The sequence below is a fragment of the Monodelphis domestica genome, chromosome 8, assembly GCF_027887165.1.
Source record: "Monodelphis domestica isolate mMonDom1 chromosome 8, mMonDom1.pri, whole genome shotgun sequence".
In the NCBI taxonomy this organism is placed as follows: domain Eukaryota; kingdom Metazoa; phylum Chordata; class Mammalia; order Didelphimorphia; family Didelphidae; genus Monodelphis; species Monodelphis domestica.
In genome coordinates, this window is record NC_077234.1 from 134,297,881 (window position 1) to 134,316,081 (window position 18,201).

Sequence of the window (18,201 nt, forward strand, 5' to 3'; positions counted from 1 at the left end):
GGAGGAGGTCTTCTGTTAACTTGTTAGCTGGGGGGGGGAGTGATCGTATTTTTCCTCAAAAAGAAAATGCCCGATTCCTTTTTCTCAGGAGATAGACTCTGTTGTCAATGGAAGGACTTGGAGAGGCAGAGGAAACGAGAGGAGTCTTTTTTTCAAAAATCCTCCACCCAAAAGAGCTAGAAGTGTGCGACTACCTTGACAAGGAGATGGAAGGTGCACGCCGCGCATGTGCGGTAGATAGCATCAGCCAGGCACGCTCCACGGACTGATTTTACCTTTGCACAGTCTGCCCTGTATAGGATCAATCATCTATCCCCCCCCTATAAGTCCAGGGCACTGCTGTTTTATTGCTCGCAAATCAGCCACTCTATTCACGGACCTGGGAAATCGGGTCATTGGAAGAGATTAACCCGTTCTGGCTCTCCGCAGGTTCTCTCTGCTATGTCAGTGCCTTAGCAAACGCTCCCGAGTAGCTACTGAAAACGAAAGGGAGTCCGGCACCCGGTGGGTTTAGCCAGGGCAGCTCACCTAGTGCCCTGCGCCTTGTGCCTCGTGCCTGTTTCTCCGAAGCCAAGTTGGAGCTGCAACCAGCTTGAGCCAAATCAAACACCCGCCGCGGTCACTGAGCCTAAAGCCGCTCGGCTTGGAGTCTGGAGGCTCCCAGGGAGAAACTCCAAGAAGAGACTGCGTGCTCTCTCCCAGTCCCCTCCAGCACCTGCTCGCAAAGAAGTGTGAGGAAGAGAACGAAGCTCGGACTTCTCGACTATACCTTAGAGAAAGTGGGAGAGAATGACGAGTCCAAACCCGCGGACAAGAACGGACAGCGGAGAGTGAAGTCCTTTCTCTGGGACAAATGACCCTTAAGGAAAATTTCTGGAACGGAGTCGGAAAGGTAGTCCGTTTTGGAGAGTCTGCTCCTAGGTGGAAGCTAGACGGCCCTGTCCGCTGTGTGTTTTACTAAGTACAGAAGCAAAACACACAATACCTCTAGCCCCAAAGACCAACTAAATCCCCACCCCCGATCTGATCATCTTAGAGTATTACGAATTATTCTTATTTGGCAATTTAGAACTTGAGAATGTGACTCTCACAGTCCTACAATTAGTTTGGGCGGTAGGGCGGTGGGGGGGAGGGGCAGGGTGAAGGACTGTCCTTCTGGCTCACGTAGAGATCACCTCAAAAATAAGTGGGAATTAGAGATTTTTTCTCTGGCTGAACATTTTCAAAAGATACATTTTAGAGCTTGTCAATGGAAAAACACACTCTACCCCCAACCTCATACCTCCCAGAGCCTTGTCCTCCGTTCCCCAACAGAATATTTTTGGCGAGGGAAGGGAGGTAGGTGTGTTGTCCACCTCCCATCAAGCTGACTTGACAACAATTACGAAAGTTTTTAATTAGTCTCTTGTTATAGTTCATTTTATTAATTTTCAGGATCTCAGGCCATGAATTATTAAAGGCTGCTCTATAATTGTATTTGCAGCGATCCCTTTGTAGGGCACGTGGTTGGATACGGGCTCTCCAGGAGTGGAGTTCTCTTCTGGAACAAGTCCCATTTATAAATACTGAGCGCGTAAAGCCGACCTAGACAGCAGCAAGAACGAATATTTTATCAAATATTAAATAACATAATTATTGAGAATAGGCTTATCTCACAGGTGGGAGGAGGTCCCCAAGAGAATAGGAATTCGGTTGCTATTTTTAAAAAATCAATTAAGCTCGTGGTCTCCATCGAAACAACAAGCAAATGCATTAGCTTTTCCTCATGATGATAATACCATAGTGATAACACTATAAACCGTATAATCGTATTAAACAAGGACCCCTTTCCCATACTGCTACACTGGAGAAGTTGAAATGATCTGGGAAGAGAAAACCCAAATAAATATCGGGCAAAAGAGACGAATTTACTGGCAGATAAACCCCACGGAGGAGGGAAAAAATGTCTTTCAACAAATCTGTTTGCAAGGAAAAGAAGGAAAAAGATGGGATGGGGTTGTGAGGAAGAGGAGAATGGATCACCACGGCATAAACTTCTACTATTTAAACACTTCTTTCTCCTGCTTCCAGTAAGAAGTTTACTCATTGGAGGGGGGAACCGAATTAGTCATATACATACATATATATATATATATATATGGAGAGCAAGCGAGCAATACTATCATAGCAGAAGATGTTTAGTATTCATTTTGTGATGTTCTAATCTAAGTCGAAAACATTTGGAGAACAAGTGTTAAACAGACATTCCACAAGTCTGGGACTTCAGTATAGATCCAAACAGGGGAAAGGGCAGAAAAGCCCTACAGTCAAAATAGGAAAAAGAAGACAGGGAAAGGGGGAGGAAATGAAAAGAAAGTGGATGAAAAAGTTGGTGTGTGCTCTTTTCCTTTTCCCTTTCTTACTTCACCAAATCTTGGATTTCCTGAGAGGATCAGTTGTCTGTTTTAATCCACTTGTCTATTCCTCTCCTGCCACTGTAACTTCCTCAGGGCCACTCTTACAGAGACCTTAAACCATTAATTTAAAATCTAGCCCAGTGCCTGGACCATGATTACAGATTGAATGAACTGCCTCTCTTCAGCCTCTTTTAAAACTGCAAACATGGAAAGGCAAGTGTGACAAATCATTGTACACTTTCTTGGAACAGATATTTTTATGTACATACAGACACACATATCCCCAAAGGATTGCCTATTAAAGATATTAATAAAGAACTAGTCTTCCATTAAACACGCATCCATTTAATAAAAAGCAAAGCATTCATGTTTTGCACAGTTTCCTACTACTTAAAATAGGAAACTCTGCAAAGCATATATTTTCATTTTGTTTTATTAACATAGTATTTTTGTAATTAGTAAGGTTTTACTTGATACAAAACAGATTTCTTAAGTTTTCAATACATACATTGTTCATTATCTTATAATACAAATTTGTTTGCCTGCAACATTTCAGTTTTGGGCAGATTTTTTTTTAAACAGCCTTTGTAATTTTTTTTATTATTATTGTTTGTTCATTCCTGGCTCTCCAAAAATGAAATCCCATCATACTTTTTCTATAAAATAATATTTTTACAAATGCATTTATTAAAAACTCTGATGACATTTCAAGTCAATAACAACAGAAACAAGTCAATTTCCGATGGAAGAGATCTATTTTAAAAATACCTTTAGTACTTTTCTTTTTTTAAAACATCAACAATTGTTTTAAAATCACAGCTTTTTTTATGATGTATCATTTTTTTTCCTGAACATCAAGTAAGTGTCTTGGTTCACAGATTTACCGGTGAAATTAAAAAGATTTGGCTAAAATAGTATGTCTCCAGAAGAAATAATCCCAGCTATTAAGAAACTTTGTACATTTGGCATCTGATCTAGTCACAGGTCATCAGAAATTAGACAGAGGGTCTTGGATGACTTGAAGCAGTAGGTGGCATCCTGTACGTTCCAAATGAACAAGTATCAGGACAGAGCAGTTAATGGTTTTAATATTTGCTAGCCCCCAAATAAAAATAAAGCATTTAGTTACATCATTATTAGAAGTGCAATTAGGCCAAAACAACATATATAAAACCTCAAACCACCAAAGCTTAACACTGGCTTCACAGGTGCATATTGCCTTCCAGAACACTAAAGAGAGTGATGTGGCTTGATTGGTAGATTGAGTTAAGATTTTCTGCAGGTAAAATAAACTTCAAGAAACACAGGCAGCTAATATATAGTTCATTTTATTCAGAGCACCGCTTTTCACATAGGAGCTATCTCAAAGTAATGAATTCTGATTCGGCAGAAAAATACATCTTTTCACCATCCCCCCCTTTATTTTCTTCCCCCCTTTCATTTTTTTCGTCCTCTTTTTGGTTGAATTAAGTCTCATTTGTTGACCGGCTCTACCTGGACTTTATCAGCCCTGCATCAGAAACAAAAATGCAGCCAATAATAATAAAAACTGTTCTGTTTTCAATTGTGTTTTATTTGTAAGTGTGCTGGGACACATCTCCCTGTTGTATTTTGGCTTACAGAAATATTTCTGATAGAAATAAAAAGTAATATCGGAAAGACACAACCAAGGAGAAAGCTCAGCAAACATACATGGACAGGTAGATAAATCAGTGAGACATTTCAGGAGCTACATGTGGTTGCAATTTGTATTCTCTTTTTTGTGCATTAAAGAAAATATTTACAATAATCTTCCTTTTTCTTTTCTAAATACAAGAATGTGACAAGAATGTTGTGTTTTCGGTGAAAACAGGCAGTAAAACTGTGATATCACACCACCCACGAAAAGGTCTACCAGAAGCTAGTCTATTTAGTGCTGTTTCAAATGCATAGAATGTTTGCGCTGCAAACAATGATACACAAAATAAATAAATAAATAAATAATAAGTAATCAAAGTGAGACCTACTCACGGCTCTTTCTGTGCCTTTCAGGTCATGCATGATTTCAGCCTTGTTAAATGACATGTTCTCTCCCCCCACCCCTTGTTTTGTTCTGTTTTTAGAAATTCCTCATCCTTGGTAAAGGATGGCAATACACCAACATAATAGGAGATTCAATGAGCATCTTGTGCCTTTACAAAGCTCCATTTAACTAACCACCTTTAACTATCTCTGTCTTAATTTTTCTATTTGAGCTTCACAATGTATCTTTATTATTAATGTGAAATGCTATACTTTATTTTCCATTCGGGAGACTGATAGTGCAAATTTTTAAAAAGTTTCCACTACCCAACGTTTATTACCAACAATAAACGATTTTTTTTCCAAAGGAAATCCATTGTTCTGTTCTCTTTCCCCCAAACATGCAGACCCCTCAGAAACAAACCAGCCACATCAAATAATGCCTTTTTCAATTGTTGATTTCGATGTTTTCAAAATAACTAGGTCCTGTACTATAGCTGGAAATCAGGAACTTTTAACATTGCAATATCCTCTTGAACCTCTGAGCAAATAGAAAAGGGGACCTACAGGATCGGAGTGCATCTTGTCCCTTGGCCTCAATGTGGGCAGAGCATCTCTCCTGTCATCCTCTACTGCTAACAGTTGCAAATCTGTATATTTGAACAGCTAGAAAAAATATATAAATATATAGATATATTTTAAACAAACCACACCCACAAAAGAAAAAAAGGGGGGGAGCAACAATGAGGTAACTTTCGCTTAGAGAAAACTATTTAAAATGGTTTGTTTTCTAGATCTGAATCAATTGTGAGGGCAGATTGGGGGGGGGTACTTTTTCCCCCCAGAATAAAATCTGTGTGTTTGAGAATCAATGCTCTGCCTCTTAGACTCCAAGAGATGATGCCAGGGGTCTCATCTCACCAGAACAGCTCTACCCAACCCCTGCCAAGGCTGACCTTTGCCAAGTCAGAACCCTGACAAGGTTAGACTGGGCCATCTGAAAACTGTCACCCTTTAAAACCATGTAACAGCCTCCAATCCACCCCTGACCCACCCAAATCCCCATGATACAGAGAACCACCATTACGAAGCCTCATGAAAAAAGAGGATTTCATGAAATCAAAGTCAAAATGGGTGGGGTGGAGGTGAAACTTAGAAAAATCAAATCAAAGCCCAAAACAATTAGTATTAGTATAGAAACCAAGTTTCACCTTCTGATTATTGTTTTTCGTTAAATTTATGACAGTTCATTTGTGTGCACATGTGTGTGTGTTTATGATTTGGGCGGTGGTAGTAGTAGTAGTGGTGGTGTTCTAACCTCTCTTCCTTTGGGGGCAGGGGAGGGAAATCAAGCTGTGGAGGACTGATCCCCGGAGTTAGATTCCTAAAGCGTTTTCTTTGCTTTTGCTTATAATATTTCTTTATTTCTATAGGGGTGTTTTTGGTGGTTGGTTGGATTTTGTACATTGTTCCTTGGTCCCCAGGATATTTTTTTTTAAGTGTCTCTGGTCAAGAACAAGTCAATTTCCCCTCCCTTCCCGCACATCCCTCCCAACCTACCCTCCCCCCAAAGCCCCCAGCCTAGCTCCTCACAACTCTTCTTTCCTCTGTTCTGTCTCTCTTTCCACCCCGGCTTCAGACCCGGTAAAGCCTCTCTTCCCCCTCCCACCACTGCTCCCCCACCTCCTCTCCAAATCCAGCATTCTCTTTCCACCGGGCGGAGGGCGAGGAAGCGGGGGGGAGGGGGGAAGGAGGAGGAAAACAGGAGCTGGGAAGGAAGGAGGGGGACTGGGAAATTGGATAGAGAGGAGCGCAGAGGAGGGGGTGAGAAGGGGGGGTAGGGAAAAGTATTTTTAAAAAAGAGAGAAATAGAGTTTAACGAAAACCAAACCAAGGGGAAAGAAGGAAAAGGGGGCAGCCCCCCAACACAAAACACGCCCAAGCCTCAGCCCCCCTCCCCAAGTCCCCCCTCCCCAGTTGTCCCCCTCCCCCCCCAGCCCCAAATTCAGTAGGTGGCGGAGAATTTCATCCTTTTCTGCTTCTGTCTCTGGTTGCAAAACCAAACCCGCACCACGTTCTTTTTGAGGTCCAGTTTCTCGGCGATGGCGGCGATCTTCTCGGAGGAGGGCCGGGGCTGCACGGCGAAGTAGGCCTCGAGGGAGCGCTTCTCTGGGGCGGCGATGGAAGTCCGCTTGCGCTTCTTCTCGCCTCCGTTGAAGAGCTCGGGCTTGTTCATTTTCTCGCGTTGAGCGCCCTCGGCCTCCTCCAGCCACGCCTGCAGTATGGGCTTCAGTGCGATCATGTTGTTGTGCGACAGCGTGAGCGACTCGAAGCGGCAGATGGTGCTCTGGCTCAGCGAGCCCACCCCGGGGATCTTGAGGTTGGCCAGGGCCGAGCCCACGTCGGCCTGCGTCACCCCGAGCTTGATCCGCCGCTGCTTGAAGCGCTCAGCGAAGGCCTCCAGCTCCCGGGGGTCCGTGTCCGAGTCGCAGATGGAGGCCAGCCCGGCCGCCCCAACCACGGCTGCCGCCGCCGAAGCCGCGGCCACCTGGCCCGCCGCGGCCGCCGCTGCTGCCGCGGCCGCCCCGTGGTGCGCCGCCGCTGCCACCAGCCCCGGGTGCGGCAGCCCCGAGGGCATGTTCATGGCGGCCGCAGCTGGGTGCGACAGGTGGCCCAGACCGTGCATGTGCGAGTGCGGGTGGGCCGAACCGCCCAGGAGGCCGCCGCCGCCTCCCGGCCCGCCGCCCCCGGCCCCTCCGCCGCCCGGCCCGCCGCCGCCGCCGCCGCCCCCGCCGCCGCCGCCTCCCGCGCCGGCCCCTTCGTGCCCGCCGCCGCCGCCGCCCCCGCCGCCGGCCCCGCCGCCGGCCATGAGCGCCAGGGAGGGGGAGGAGATGTGGTCTAACAGGTCCCCGGGTTCGAGCGCCTGGTGGTGGTGGTGGTGATGATGGTGATGGTGCGCCAGCGGCACGGTGGAGGTTGAGGTGCAGGGCACGCTGTTCATGGTGTGGTAGGTGGCATCGGGCTTGAAGGGATGGCTCTTGCCTTGGGACACGGCGATGTCCACGGCCGCCAGAGCCTCGGCCCGGGCCAGCAGGGTCTCGTCCAGGCTGGCGAAGATATTGCTCTGCAGCTGCAATCAACATAAACGAAACGAAACAAAAAAAAAAACCAAAACAAAACAAAACAAAAAAGGCAAAACAAAAGCAACCAAAATAATAATAGAGGGCAAGGGGTAGGCCAAGGATAAGGAATGAAAGCAAGAAGGGGGGGGGGGGGGGGGAGTTAAAATAAGAGCGACGGGAAGAAGAGGGGCAAATTAAAAGAAAGGGGAGCAAAGGGAAAGAGGGGGAGGGAAGGGGAGGCAAAGGCAGAGAACAAGTCAAAGAAGGGGCCAAATGAAAACATTGAGAAGAAAGGGAGGAAAGAAGGAAGAAAGGTTGGGGAGAGGAGAAGGGGGTAAAAAGAAGAAGAAATGGATATGTAACTCTCAGTTGGGGAATTGTGTCAAACACAAGAGCACATAAAGAAAATTCCTTTCAGAGGCCGAGTCATAAAAATTAATACAGAAAGTGGATGAAGTCGGAGACTCGTGTGAACACCACTTTCAAAAAAGATCACAGGCGCTCAGATGATTGCAGAGGAGGACATGAAAAAAACATTAAGCGCCGCTTGTCAAAATGTGCCTCGCAGCGGTTTTTTTATTAATGCACATACATACATGCAGTATACAGGAAAAGAGAGAGGGAGTGGAAGAAGGAGAGAAAGAGAGAAAGCGAGGGAAAGGCGTTGCAGCGGCTGGGGGTGGGGTAGGGATAGGGGGTTCCCTTACCGGTGGAGTTGGTAGACAGGCTCTTCGTATTGCTTCGGAGCTGGAATGTAGAGAGGGGTATTTGTGTTCAGGTAGGGTGGGATGCATGGCAAAATGCGGTTGTTTGCTGTTCATGGACATCATCTTGAAAGCTTTGCATGTAAATCCAAAAACACTCCTAAAGTGAGGGGAAAAGTGCTCTTGATACTCTCCTTTTGCTCGGGATAGTGATGAAGAAGCAGTACCAGCTCCTATCGTGGTGGAGGAGGCTGCTGTTAGTGCTGCTGCTGCTGCTGCTGCTGTTGTTGCTGCTGCTGCCGTTACTGATGCTGCTGCTGCTGTTGCTGCTGCTGTTGTTGCTGAAGCTGCTGCTGCTGCTGAAGCTTGGAACTCCCTAGGACCGCACAGTGTGCCTCCCTCCAGCCTCTCGGTCTCACTTATCTGTCTGCTCTATCCTAGTGCTGGGATGAGATGCGCTCCTCTTACACCTGAGCCCCCACATCTCGTAGCTAGAGCCCGGCAATCTCTCGCGAGAGCTTGTTGCTCCACTGCTTTGATAGACATCGGCTGTCTCTCGCCCTCTCACTCACTCCCTCTCCCTCCCTCTTCCTGTGCCTTGTTGCATCTTCTAGCGCACTTGCACGTCTAGCGGGTGCCAGAGCGTGGGAGCTGCTCTTATAATGACCACCAGGAAGGACAGTGCAGGTGTTACACCTGTGGCTGCAAGGCATGCGCACTAAATATATCACCTTTTCCACAGTTATCCTGTAAAGACCAAATGTATAGGTTCAGAAAGGAAACGTTATCTTCCCAGTGTATGTACCGTTTATATTCTCAAAAAGAAAGAAAGAAGAAAGAGAAAGAAAGAAAGAAAGAAAGAAAGAGAAAGAAAGAAAGAAAGAGAAAGAAAGAGAGAGAGAGAGAGAGAGAGAGAGAGAGAGAGAGAGAGAGAGAGAGAGAGAGAGAGAGAGAGAAAAGAAAAAAAGCGATGCACGTGCATATCTTTTGGATATGTTGGATATGGATATGTTCGAATTTTCAGATATGTTGAATATATTTTATAGATCTAAACACACATATACCCATTAGTTAGGTACATATCCATGCCTAAATTTATAACGAGATGTTATACAATGCATACAGCTGGGCATTTGTATGCTAAATTATGCCCGCACATTCCTTTGTATACAGTATAAATATCAACACATAAATGCAGAAGGTGATGTCTTTTCGGTGAGAACCTGTTACTTTTAAGAATTATAAATGGGCTCCTTGAGAATAATCATAGTGACAGACATTTGTTTGAAGCAGTCAGACGCTATTGATTTCCATATAATTTAATTTCCTCCACATACTTTTGTTGCGATTATTATTGTATCAGGCACTGCCAGTGACAGCCACTTAGGAGCCACGAGGAAGGAGCATGTGCTTTCTACTTGGGAAAGGCTGTTGAAGTGAAATTGGGCGTTTTCTTTATTGTTTGTCTCCTTTAACCGTGTACAAACCCACATTTCAAACGGGCTCGAGGTGATCTGAAGCACAGAGTAATCAAAAGGAAAAATACCTAACAGTATGTAGTTGGGATTCCTCTCCAACCCCCTCAAAACACACATATCCACACACTACCTTCTTGTAGTGGGAACTCCAAGAGATCAGTGCAGAGTAAAGGAATAAGCAGCTGGAAACGTAACTTTTTAATCAATTTAGTTGCTTCTGCATCTTTTCCTGTCTGCTTGCTTACTTTTTATTTTAACAGAAAATTGAGTCACATGCCTACTTTAAAAAAATTTAGTCAGAATATAAATTGAAAACAAATGAGAAAAATACTGGCCCAATTTTAATTAGAAGTATTGATGATAATGATAACAATAAATTAAGACCAAAGACAACCAAAAACATCTTTCAATTATCCAACCTGTTATTGGGCCTGAGTCAAATGAATCCCTGGGGAAACAATAGTTAGGTGAATGAAATCTCAAGGGATTTTAATGCTTACCCTGAGTGATTATAACAATCTAGATACTATCACATATGTGACAGAAGTGTTAAAGGGAAAAGACCAGGAACTGTTTTTGTGAGGTAGTGATCAGATAATTAATCTCCCTATTGCCATTTCAAAAAGACTAGCTGGATCATTCATGTTCTAGAATCCCAATGCTTCTACACCTTTGTATATATGTACTTCTACAAATCCAAATATTCATTCATAGGCTTTTGCCTCCTTTGCATTATACCAATATGCACACTTTGTATCATTAATAAATGCTCATTCATAAGCTAAAATTTTAAGTCCACTGTTGTTATGCTTTTTTCTCCATACCCCTTCCAGTCTAAGAGGGAATTGAGAAGCATGTTCAATTACTTGGGCAAGAGGGAGCTGTGTTTTCATCCATTATGGTGCCCCCTGGGATCACTGAATGCAACTTTATCTTGATAGGGAATGGAATAGAAACAGAACAATTCTGGCTGAGGAGAGCAAGTTCCAAGGTATTCGTTATTATGAATGCACAAGATCAACCAAATCCTAATTGAATTTCACTCTTGAATTATCTGAACTATACTGATTAGTGAAAAGAAGGGTTGTTACAAATGGACAAACTTGGGATTTGGGAGTCTGGGTACCCTGGTTGCTCTTTAGCCCCATGTGAACTATGCAAATACTTCAGGTGTCTTTTCAAGCTTGAGAAACTGAAGTGTAGCTGGACCACTGAGATCAAAACAATATAGCCTTCTGTTGAAACCATTAGTAGAGAAAGGAAAGACTTGGGGCTCCAACAAACATCTCTGATCAACCACAACACAGGCAAAAATATTATTTCTATAAATCACCATAGGTTCATGAGGAACATTTTAGAAGAGTGGGAAAAGTTAGGATGGGAAGATTGTAGCTTTGTTTCCCACTTGTCCCATTCATTCACTTTCATTCCTTCTCCCATTTCACTTCTGTTTGGCTAACCAGAAAATCACATAAACTCCCAGAGGGAGGAGTGAACAAGGTGTCAAGTAGAGGATAGGGGGATTCTCTCCAAAAAAGGGGTCAAGTCCTTGAATTGAAATGTATTGATATTTGTGGTGACTAATAATAGGTTCTGTGTGTGTTTGTCATCTGTCTGAACTAGATTTGTAAGCCCTTTGAGTACAAGGACCCAATCTTACACTTCTTTTTATTCATTTACAGAACTTAGTACAGTATTGATTACATATGGGACACTCAATAAATATTTGCTGGTTGGTTGACAGAAGGAGAAGGAGCAGGGAGGAAGGGTACTGGAATGGAGATAAGTTTTTTCTTTCTTTCCCAAAGTATGTGGATTGCTGTCTTCTGATTTGGAAGCTTGATCCAGGGTAAGTGGTATATCTTTAAAGGGAACTTAGCCACTCAACTGCTGCTTTCAAAAATCTGCCATTTTTTTGTGCCAACCTTTTCATTCTCCCTGTCTCACTTAACTCAGGTTTTTCCAATGCTATGGAGAAGTGGGATATGTATATGTAGGGGTGGGGAAGTGATGGAAAGGAATTTCTATGTTAGTAAGTCCTACTATGACTTAGTAATATTTTACTGCTTTGTTTCAACTGGTTTGGCAATGCTGGGATAGCTGCAATTGATGCAGTGCTTCAGATAGCCCTGCTTGTGCTAATTATGCTAGCATGGGGTCTCAGACTGGGCAAAAATTCCAGCTTCCTCCCCCATCCCCCTTTTAATGAACATCCCCTTTTAATGAACATCAAAATAACCCACAATCTCATAGCTTAGTATCTTATCAATAGGGGGATAACAAGAACACCAGCTATTGATTTCTAAGGAATTTCCGCCTCTAGGGGCAGGGAGTCTATCAGCTGGATCAGAGACACATTTCTTTCCCTCATTAATTAATTTTCTCCTCCTCCTGTGGCAGGCCAAATGCCACATTTCCTCTGGCAGCCTCTTTTTCATTCTCAGAGGAAAAGAAAATCCTTGTCAGATTGGGTGGGTGAGGGTCTAAATTGTCACCCTTTCTGTAGTGTACTCCCTTCCCCCAATCTTCGCAACCATCAGCTGGAGTGACAGCTGCTGTCCACTCTCCAGTGCTGATTCTCCCCCCCCCCCCCCAATTTCAGGGACCTGGATTACATTCCGTTCTTGGCTAACTCAGATTTTTTTTTAAATGCTCTTTCTTCTAGGGTTCCATGAGAGGTTTGGAAGTTTCTTACCTAACAAATAAAAGAATATTACTTTGGAGTTTGATTTTTGAAAGGGAGGGATCTAAAACATGACCACAAGAGTTAACTGGCTTTCTCTCATTTTCTAGTATCCATACAGCTTTGTGTAGGGTAGGGATAGGCAATGTCTGACAAGGATGCTCCCTCATCCTTAGAGCTTCAGAAGCTTGATTTCGAGACACTCCTCTCCCCATTCAAAAAACTCACAACTCAGATAACTTGACTTCTGACTTCTTCTTTGGTTACAGAAACCACGGTAAAAATCTTTGCTACTTATAAAGAATCCTGCAAATACTGCAGAGTTGATTTGGGGGGACTACCTTAGATAATTTCCTTTAAGTAGTTTTTCAGGTTTGTCTGGAAACACGCTTTATTCAAAATAATAATTTTCTGACACAAAACTCTTGGAAAATGGAAAAAGCTAAAAAGGCAATCTTACATTTGTTTGAAACTCAAGAAATTTCTCTTCACTTTCAATATCAGGATGCTCAAGTGGATCCCTGCCCCCCCCCCCCATACAGTAAGGAAAGAAAAGGAAGGGGATGGAGGAGATTCTTGTCTTGATCATCTCCCTTGAGGGAGATTAAATTTTGGAACACTCCCCTTCTTGGACATTTTTCTCTTGGCAAGAAAGGGGCAGGCTAAAGGAAGTGTTCAAGCATATTCTTTCTGTGTCTCTGTCTCTCTCTGTCTCTCTCAGTCTCTGTGTCTGTGTCTGTGTCTGTCTCTGCCTCTCAGTCTCTGTCTCTCTGTCTCTGTCTCTCTGTCTCTCTCTCTCTGTCTCTCTCTCTGTCTCTCTGTCTCTCTCTCTGTCTCTCTGTCTCTCTCTGTCTCTCTCTCTCCTGTTTGTATCTTTCTGTAGGGAAAACTTCTACTTCTCTGCTCTGTGCTCTCTTAGCTTTCCTTTCCAGACAAATCTGGCCCTCCCCACCTCTGGCCCTTCCTCCCACTCCCGATTCTCTTTATTTCTTCTGCCCTTTCAACTCCTTTCCTACATAGCTTCTCTCCTTGCTTTTCAGAAGCTGGCTCCCAAATTTGCAGCATTCTGGCCGACTCACAATTCTGGTAGTGCATTTTTAATGCCTCTTCAAAACTCGCTGTTCATTGTATTCCTGCCGGGAACATTCGCATTCATGGAGAGAAGCGCCAGCCTACAACTCGCAGTAAATCGGAAGCTTTGAGGGTCTTGTTCATGAGGGAACGCCTGGGCAGTAACTCTATTTTAATGTCCCAGCAGTTTCAGTAAAAAGAGGGTGAGGCAGGCATGGAGAAAGCATCTACTTTTCCACCAGTTTTGTTCTGCTCCAAATTTCAGAGGCGAATTTCCCTATTGTACCCTACCTGCCTGTCACCAGTAACCATTCCACTCCCCTCTATTCCCAAAGCATAAGGATTTATATGTTATTGTAACCCATTGTATTTGATTTCCTCTTTTAAGGTTCCCCAAAGACAAATATACTCCAGATTAGAATATTAAATACTAACACCTCATACAAGACTTTGCTACACGCAGGAAAAAGGAGTGATTTGGGGATTGGTGAGTAATCTATAGGAATAAGCCGCGGCTGTTTGCTGTTTCCAGTTCCCATTTTATTCAAATACAACTTCCATTAGGTGCTTCCTTCTTCCCACCACCCCCCAGGGCAGTTAAACGTATCCCGAGCTTTCTCAAGGTATTCCTAGAGGTAGCACCATTCAAAAACAAACAAACAAAAAAGCCTACTACATTCGAGGAGGGATTTTTTAAAAGGTAAAGTTCACTAACAATCACTATGTCCTATTTAGCTATGAAAAGTCTACATATAGAAAAACCTGTTCCCCTGCGGATAATAAAACCAACCTACCTTCAGAAAGCCCTATGGGTGAATGCATAAAAAACTATTTCCAGGTCCTAATGAGGACCTTCCTTGCATCAGCACAGGCCTGCTAATTACTGGTGTACACGCGGCCATAATTGCTTTTGCAGCCAAAGTGTAGAATGGTGTCCTATTAAAAATGGAAAAGCTTCATTGGTGATTTCGGTCCCCTGGAAGGCAAGAAGCTCACCTTCGCAATCCCTGCCCCCTCCAGGCTGGAAGAGCGAGTTGCCTGGAGGAGCCTCTTAAGAGGTCCCGGGATGGAAAGAAACCCCACGATACCGTGATTCTGCGGGTCTTTGTGAAAGTTTCCCCCTTTTTCTCCGCCGCCCCCAAGTCAACTACTAGCCTGACACCAATACGGACTAATTAAAAGAACAACAGGGAAGAGCCCCCAAGCCCCGGCGCGCAGGATCCCGAAGTGGAGCCTCGTAGCTGCTTAGGTAAATACGCAGCTCATTTAGTTAAACACCAACTGAGCACACCTAACCGAGGAGTTGCACTTGGTGGAGTCCTCTGCCTCGTGCCACCCCTACCCCTCCTCCTAGAATCTCCTCCCTCTCCACCCCTCCCACCCCCCACCCCCCAGAAGCAGACGACGCTTTCTCCTTCCGAAAGAAAGACTCGAGAAAGGGTCTGGAAAGCGAAGAAGGAACAATGACACCGCAAGTTAAGAGGAAAAGAGATCTGAGCTGAGTTCCGTCGCCACAAGAGCCAGCAACTGCGCGCTCCCCTAGCAACCCCCTCCTTCTTCCCCGCACGAATCAAAGCCCGTTCCGAGGGGCTGGGAAATAGTTGCCTTGTCATGTAACACATTGCCCTGATTTATTATAAAATTTTAACGAAATCATGCATATTTTAACAGCCTTTAATCACTGCATGAAAATTTAATTCATGGACTGTAGCGCGTTTAAATAAATGAAGTGTTAATTCATTAGGATTAATTAATTTGTTAAAGGATTGTGTGCAAGGTTAAGGTGGAAGGAAAACTCTTTGTTAGTTCCGCGTCTTAATCACCAGGTTTGGTTAGCAGTAAAAATAATACTAATAAATCGCAAAAGGGACTTCTTGGGGCCTGTGGGCTGGGTGGGGGCATCGGCTGGACACTTGGAGTTTTTTTCAAACGCCGGGAGGCTGCACGACCAAGTTCGGGGTCGCTCAGTCCCAGGACCGAGTGGCCCAGGGGGCTGTCCGCGGAAAGCAGGCAGCCGCGGGGATGCTGGACAACGAACAATCGGGTCGCAGGACGGACTCGCCTGCAATTGCTTAGTTTGGAGTTTGAAGGTTCCCAGAGACGGGCTGAAAAGCTCCGTGGAACTCGTGGGGGAAGAAGCTACTTCCAGAAAGATCCTAAGAGTCCAAGACCCAACCGCTGACCCCAGAGATGGTCCGGATTGGTTCAGGCGAGAGCACACTGAACTCGGAAGATAATAAACGTCTTCGAGGCGGGGCGCCCCTTCTACTCCCTGGGAGAGCTGGCTTTAGCTTAATGGAGAAAGTGATTTGCAAGCCTGGCCACCGCCTGACCCTTTCTAGAGCCCAGGGAACAGCTGTCTAGCCACCAGGCCGCCTGCCCCAGGCAGTGAACACGGGACCATTAGCAGGGAGGGAAAGGGGAAACAAAAAACAGACACAATTGCAGAAGAGAAAAAGCGAGTTTTCCTCTCCGTCGTGGCCTCTGGGAAGACTTTTTTTTATACTTTAGAGACACCACCAGCCCCTCTCTTTACCAGTGTTTCTCCCCCGCCTCCACAAGGAGCAAATCCCTAGGGTAACTGCTTTGAAGGGGAAGTAAAGGCCTGGAAAGGGGGTTCCTCCTCTATTCCCTTCTTGGGAAGGAGGGAGGATGTTGGGGTAATAATTGGCGATTTATATGCAGGGTAATAAAAAGACAGGAGAGAGGAGGGGGAGAGGGGCAAACGCCAAGGACCAGGATACAAAGGAACGAAGATACAGTGCAAAATGTTCTAGAATGATCCAGTCTGATTATTAAACAGAAGTCCAAACGGCTTTGGAGCACCTCTGCTCCAAGATAGATGGGTTCTTTCAAATATCTGGATAATAGATGCTTCCTAGATCAGAGTGGGGTTCCGAGAATTAGGCAGTAAATGTTCACAATGCACTTTGAGATCACTGCTTAAAAGGCATTCTATCTGCCAAGCATTATTAAGGGGATAAAGTTTCAACATGATGGGCAAAGGTTGAGCCGTAGAACTCCCACAAATAGGAACGGAAGGCACTCACTCATAGGAGTCTTTAGGAAACCCTTCTTACCAAAGGGCTACGTTATGCTCATAATTCATAGGCTATAGTGGAGACCCGGACTGTAGGTCCCATCCTAAAGTACCCAAAGTGAAGGATTTTTTGAACGGTCTAATGCACGTTTCAAGGTCCCAGCTCCAATGGAATGGGGTAGGGAACAGAGACTCTGCTTAACTGGACCTTGGTTCACAATACAACAGTTAATACGTTTTACCCAAAGCCCGTCTGGAACCCCAGGGATCATCATTCAACCGTTACCCATTTCTAACACTGGCCCCAGTGGAACTAGCTGCCCCTAGCTAATGTTCCTCTCCCTCCTCCATATCACTCTCCTTCTCCCTTTTCACCCAATAACATCTTTCCACACAACATTATTTCCTTTTATCATAATGACAGTAAAGAAAATAACAGTAGCTCTTGAGATGTTTTAAGGTCACAAACCAATATATTCTCTTTAGAACTTGTAACGCTTTAAATAGCAGCAGACAATCAGTAACTATCAGCTATCAGAGAATAGGGACAATCTCGATAAATGGCTCAGTGGTATGTTGGATCTCGAGTCAGGAAGACCTGAGTTCAAATTTGGCCTCAGACACTAGCTGTGTGATCCAGGACCAGTCACTTAAGAAAACAGCGAAGTACTCTTTGCCAAGGAAACTCCCATGGCCAGTGCTGGTGTGCGAAGAACCCCAGGCATGACAGAACAACAGAACATAAGAGTAAGCAATAGGCATAATTGTGTTTGGAGAAACCAGGATGGAGGGAGGATCTTATAATGGGTAAGGGCCCATGAAGTATAGAAGTCCTGGGTCCAAGTTCTACCCATAGTCCATACTAGCTACATGACTGTCACTTCCTCTTTCACTACATGGGCCATGCCTCAAAAACTAAGGGAATTTAGAGATGAGTTGCTGAACTGAATCAGGTGAATGACAGTTCTATACAGCCAAGAGACCAGATTAGTTTCTGCTGGAGAAGTTATTTTTAGTTAATTAATGAAACAAATAAACTCAAGAAGTTGCAACTCAGAGTTTCTGAGAAAATCAAGCAGCTCCATACTTTGGAGAGTTGTAAACCTCGAAAGAGAATTTTCAATTTTGTTATCAGCTGATTTCTTGAAATTAAAAGAAAACATTATGGGCATATTTAAACTGGATGAAGGTTGCTATCCTTCAACCAAAGTAAAAAGAAAAAATCAAGTTCTGATATTTCCTCACTTCCTATATGAAGACAAATTACTTATTGAGGATTTGTAATAGTATTTTTAAAATACAGTTATTCGCATTTTTATACAGTTCCTGGTATGAAATTTCCTTATTTGATTACTAGTTATTTGTCCACGAAAAATTAATAGCAAGAAGAGTCAATTTAATACTCTCAACAACCTTGATCTAAAGCTTTAAAAAAGAATATTTGTATAAACTTATTGTATTGAATAAAGCTAACACAGAAGTTGATTGTAAAGAAGGAAAACAGCATGAATTAAGTGCAACTTGAGAAATAATTTTTTTTTAACCCATACCCTCATTCTTGGAATCAATACTGTGTATTGGTTCTAAGGCAGAAGAGTGATAAAGGCTAGGCAATGGGGGTCAAGTGACTTGCCCAGGGTCACACAGCTGGGAAGTGTCTGAGGCCATATTTGAACGTAGGACCTCCCATCTCTAGGTCTGACTCT

The 18,201-nt window shown here is 44.2% G+C and overlaps 1 protein-coding gene across 1 annotated transcript; it reads right to left on the reverse strand.

Annotated features, from left to right (window-relative positions):
* Positions 1–1,437: 1,437 nt before the first annotated feature.
* POU4F1 (POU class 4 homeobox 1) lies at positions 1,438–8,728 on the reverse strand. Its single transcript, XM_056806802.1, has 2 exons — positions 8,227–8,728; positions 1,438–7,527 (listed from the first exon to the last, which is right to left on the reverse strand). The coding sequence occupies exons 1-2, from the start codon at positions 8,347–8,349 to the stop codon at positions 6,403–6,405; spliced, it is 1,248 nt and encodes a 415-aa protein (XP_056662780.1). The 5' UTR covers positions 8,350–8,728; the 3' UTR covers positions 1,438–6,402.
* Between the last annotated feature and the right edge of the window lie 9,473 nt (positions 8,729–18,201).